The 4,562-nt window shown below is 42.4% G+C and overlaps 1 protein-coding gene across 1 annotated transcript in view; it reads left to right on the forward strand.

The window, feature by feature from the left end:
* Positions 1–217: 217 nt before the first annotated feature.
* The window catches only part of LOC310866765 (gamma-enolase), an 11,052-nt gene continuing 6,707 nt past the window's right edge, over positions 218–4,562 (forward strand). The window contains exons 1-4 of the mRNA XM_083776500.1: positions 218–284; positions 589–722; positions 2,950–3,041; positions 3,497–3,627. Coding sequence (XP_083632626.1) covers positions 254–284; positions 589–722; positions 2,950–3,041; positions 3,497–3,627 — 388 coding nt within the window. The 5' untranslated portion in view covers positions 218–253. The remainder of the gene's footprint in view (positions 285–588; positions 723–2,949; positions 3,042–3,496; positions 3,628–4,562) is intronic.

Genomic DNA, 4,562 nt, shown 5'->3' on the forward strand with positions numbered 1-4,562 from the left:
TTACTTGATGTTCGTAAAAAACAGTGAGCATGTCATCTCGATCTCATCTCTCAGTGCAGGCTGTGTTATCACATTCACCTGAATTTTGGGTGTGTCTGTACTGTATGTCTACAGTATATGTCTACATTAATGTGCATGTGTGTGTGACATGTGTGTGTGTGTGTGTGTGTGTGTGTGTGTGTGTGTGTGTGTGTGTGTGTGTGTGTGTCCTCAGGGCATTAGTGTGGTGGAGCAGGAACAGTTGGACAACACGATGCTAGAAATGGATGGAACGGAGAATAAATGTAAGTCAAACTGAAACCATGCACTAATAAATCTGTCAAAATGAAATCCGCCTGCTTTGCTTTCTCTGCTTATTAGTCAACTTCCACATCAAGTTAGACCCATTTCCAATTTAATTAAATGAGAGAGAGAGAGAGAGAGAGAGAGAGAGAGAGAGAGCCTATCTATCTAGGCCTATCCATCCATCCATCCATCCATCGCCTCAATGTCATGGGTTGATAATGACTGAGTATTTGCTTCACTGACTGTCCTAATTCCTAATTCCTAATTCCTAGCCCCCCTGTGTCTCTTTCTTCTGTCGTGCAGCTCGGTTTGGTGCCAACGCCATCCTGGGAGTATCTCTGGCCATCTGCAAAGCCGGTGCGAAGGAGAAAGACGTCCCCCTGTATCGCCACATAGCCGACCTGGCTGGAAACACAGAGCTAGTGCTGCCAGTTCCCGTAGGTTTTTAGTTCCACATGACTCACTCTACCCGTACCCGAGAGGACAAAGAGTTGTTTTTTTTTTCTGATTCAGCGCACTCATTTTAAAGGAGAATTCCATGCTAGAATGCTTTATTATCTTTCTTACCTTTCTTTGTAGTTGTTACGTCCCCACCAAAGAGGTCCAGGTGTTTTTTTGTGAAAAAACTCCTTATTGGCTATTTTCCCTACCATAAGCCCTCAATGAATTGCATTGCATTGAATGGGAATTGAATGGGGCTATGGGGTGTTATGCTAATTCACTTATTTCCATCGAAAGAAGTAGTAAAGTGTGCCGCTTGGGATATTATTTACATTATGAAGAGAGGATATATACAAATAAATTATAATTTTGAGCGATGGAAATAAGCGAATTAGCACATCACCCCATACACATCCCATTCAATTCAATGCAATTCATTTAGGGCTTATGGTAGGGGAAATAGCCAATAAGGAGCTTTTGCACAAAATAACACCTGGACCTCTTTGATGGGGACGTAACAACTACAAAGAAAGGTAAGAAAGCCTTTTAGTATGGAATTCTCCTTTAACCTACTGAAAAATACCACACATGCTGATTTACTGATTCTGCAGGATTTTTACACAAATGATAAATGTTACTTTTAGAGTACGTAGGTAGAGTATAGTGGGACGATAAAACTTGAACTCTCTCCACCTCTCTCCTTGTGCCTGATTTATATACTGAATTGCATGCCGGTGTCACACAAACCGAAAATAGGTGATCGTTGGTATAAAGTAACTAACTTACTAGTTACGGTAGTTACTTTGTAGATTATTGCAAAACATATATAACCACTATATTAGGGCTGGGGCGGTATGGGATTTTTAATACCGCGGTTATTGCCGGCCCCCATACCGCCGGTATGGCGGTTATTACCGCCCCCCCCCCAAAAAAAACAAAAAAAAACAAAAAGAAAAAAAACTTTTTTTTTTTTTTTTTTTTTGGGGGGGGGGGAATAATAAGAGGGCTAATAAAAGTTAGAGGTATGGTGTGTGCGATATTAATTGTGAGATTACCATAATGACGGTAATCATTAAAGGACCACTTTTGAACCTATCTTCATATAATAGGTCCTCACTAATAGTCATGATAAAATGGCACGTTTCTTTCTACTCGGTCTGTGTCACATAGGAGGCCTAATCTAATTGAATACCCCTGCCATAAAGCATTACACTTGTTTACAAGAGGGTCCACCATTTTCAATTCATCATATCATTTTGTACACTATGCACTTCTATAAAGCCAAAAACAGGAAATCATCATAAAGGAGGTAAAAAGGGGGAAAACGTATACAGTGAGGGGGGAAAGGGGTGGTGGAGTCAAGGGATTTACATCTTAATGACAGTTGGTAGGGCGTTCCACATTTTTGTGGCATAGGAGTGAAATGAATTTAGGTGGACCCTCTTGTAAACAAGTGTCCACTCACAGTTAACAGTCTTTGTATTGAGTTGTGCTTGAATTGTAGTGTAATTCTGCAAACTGTTAATAAATATTTTAATCAATCAATCAATCAATCCTTGTTTGTGCCGAATCTGGGTTGCACATGGTTTTTTGAACTCCCTCTGGTGTTGTTGTGTTGCTGGCATGATTAGACTGACTGAGCGTCACTGTTTATTATGATACACTTTTCATTTTTTTTTTTTTTTTTTTTTTTTAACCGCGGTAATGAACCCGATACCGCGGTATGCGTTACATACCGGCGGTATGGCGGTATTGCGGTTATTGCACCCAGCCCTACACTATATACATTTCTGCCATTTAAAAATAACCAATCTGCTATTTTTATTTGAAAACTTGTGAAATGGGACATTCTGCATAATGAGTTCTACTTTTGGTACTTTAAGAACATTTTGATACCAAAATAACTATTTATAACATATTTCTACATTACAGTATAGATTTTTTTTTTGTTGAAGTGTCCTTGAGCAAGACACTGAACCCCTAATTGCTCCTGATGTGCTGGTTGGCGCCTTGCATGGTTTCTACCGCCATCGGTGTATGAATGGGTGAATGTAATCTATATGTAAAGCGCCTTGGATAAAGGTGCTATATAATATAAATGCACCATTTTACCATTTACTGTCCTCCTCTCACACGTTCTCTTGTCTATTACTGCTCTACTCTCCTTTCCTTGCCTAACCCTTTTCTCTCTCCTCTCCTATACCCTGTCCTCAAACCGTCCAGGCGTTTAACGTGATAAACGGAGGTTCCCATGCGGGCAACAAGCTCGCCATGCAGGAGTTCATGGTACTTCCTGTCGGGGCGGAGTCCTTCAAGTAAGAGCTTTGAAACGTTACACTGTATATTGATTAGCAACATTCTGTGTCAGTTTGTCTCCCTCTCCCAATGGAGAGAGAGAGGCAATTGCAACAATGTCAGAACTATGTACACTATATGGTGCTATATCTCGCGACACCCCTTACCCCTTATCCCTAAACTTATTAATTTGATCATGAACATTAGTGAGGACCAATTATAAGAAGATGAAAAGTGGTGAAGTGGTCCTTTAAAAAAATAATTGCAGGGTGATCATAATAAGCGATTTAGCGATAAACCCGCCGTGCACGGTCGGAGCTGACGTGCGCTCATGATGGATTTATTTTTTACGTTTTTCGCTCTACCACTGGTTAAGGGATATAATAATCAGATTACGGTAAGAATAAGTGAATGACTGAGTGTTCTTTCTTTCTTTCTTTCTTTCTTTCTTTCTTCCCTCACCAACCCCTTGCAGGGAGGCATTGAGGATAGGCTCAGAGCTGTACCACACACTAAAGGGGGTGATACAGGAGAAGTATGGCCAGGACGCCACCAATGTGGGAGACGAGGGAGGCTTCGCTCCCAACATACTGGAGAACAGTGAGGGTAAGGAGAGGTTCAACCCTACATACTGGAGAACAGTGAGGGTATAAGGAGAGGTTCAACCCTACATACTGGAGAACAGTGAGGGTAAGGAGAGGTTCAACCCTACATACTGGAGAACAGTGAGGGTAAGGAGAGGTTCAATCCTACATACTGGAGAACAGTGAGGGTAAGGAGAGGTTCAACCCTACATACTGGAGAACAGTGAGGGTAAGGAGAGGTTCAACCCTACATACTGGAGAACAGTGAGGGTAAGGAGAGGTTCAACCCAACATACTGGAGAACAGTGAGGGTAAGGAGAGGTTCAACCCAACATACTGGAGAACAGTGAGGGTAAGGAGAGGTTCAACCCTACATACTGGAGAACAGTGAGGGTATAAGGAGAGGTTCAACCCTACATACTGGAGAACAGTGAGGGTAAGGAGAGGTTCAACCCTACATACTGGAGAACAGTGAGGGTAAGGGGAGGTTCAACCCTACATACTGGAGAACAGTGAGGGTATAAGGAGAGGTTCAACCCTACATACTGGAGAACAGTGAGGGTAAGGAGAGGTTCAACCCTACATACTGGAGAACAGTGAGGGTAAGGAGAGGTTCAACCCTAGCCTGGTTAATAAACCAGACCGAATCAGCCGTTGGCAAAAATAAATTGCCTGCCGGCGGATTACGGTCTGGAGAGGCTCAATTGTACGCCCATTTCCTACACCAGAGAAATGGGGCGGCCAATCGGGACATGGTATGCAATATGGGCGGGCTTTGGTACAGTGACTTTCAATGCTTGAGACCTTTGACTGACAGTAGCTCTGACCAATTGCGTCAAAGAGAAAATGTTTCAACCCGCTCCCCTGGAAATGAAATCCAAGCTGAGCCTCCCCAGACTAATATCCTGCGGTCCGTGCGATATTAGTCTGGTTTATTAACCAGGGTAGTTCAACCCT

The sequence above is a fragment of the Protomyctophum parallelum genome (assembly GCF_964188405.1).
Source record: "Protomyctophum parallelum genome assembly, chromosome: 1".
In the NCBI taxonomy this organism is placed as follows: domain Eukaryota; kingdom Metazoa; phylum Chordata; class Actinopteri; order Myctophiformes; family Myctophidae; genus Protomyctophum; species Protomyctophum parallelum.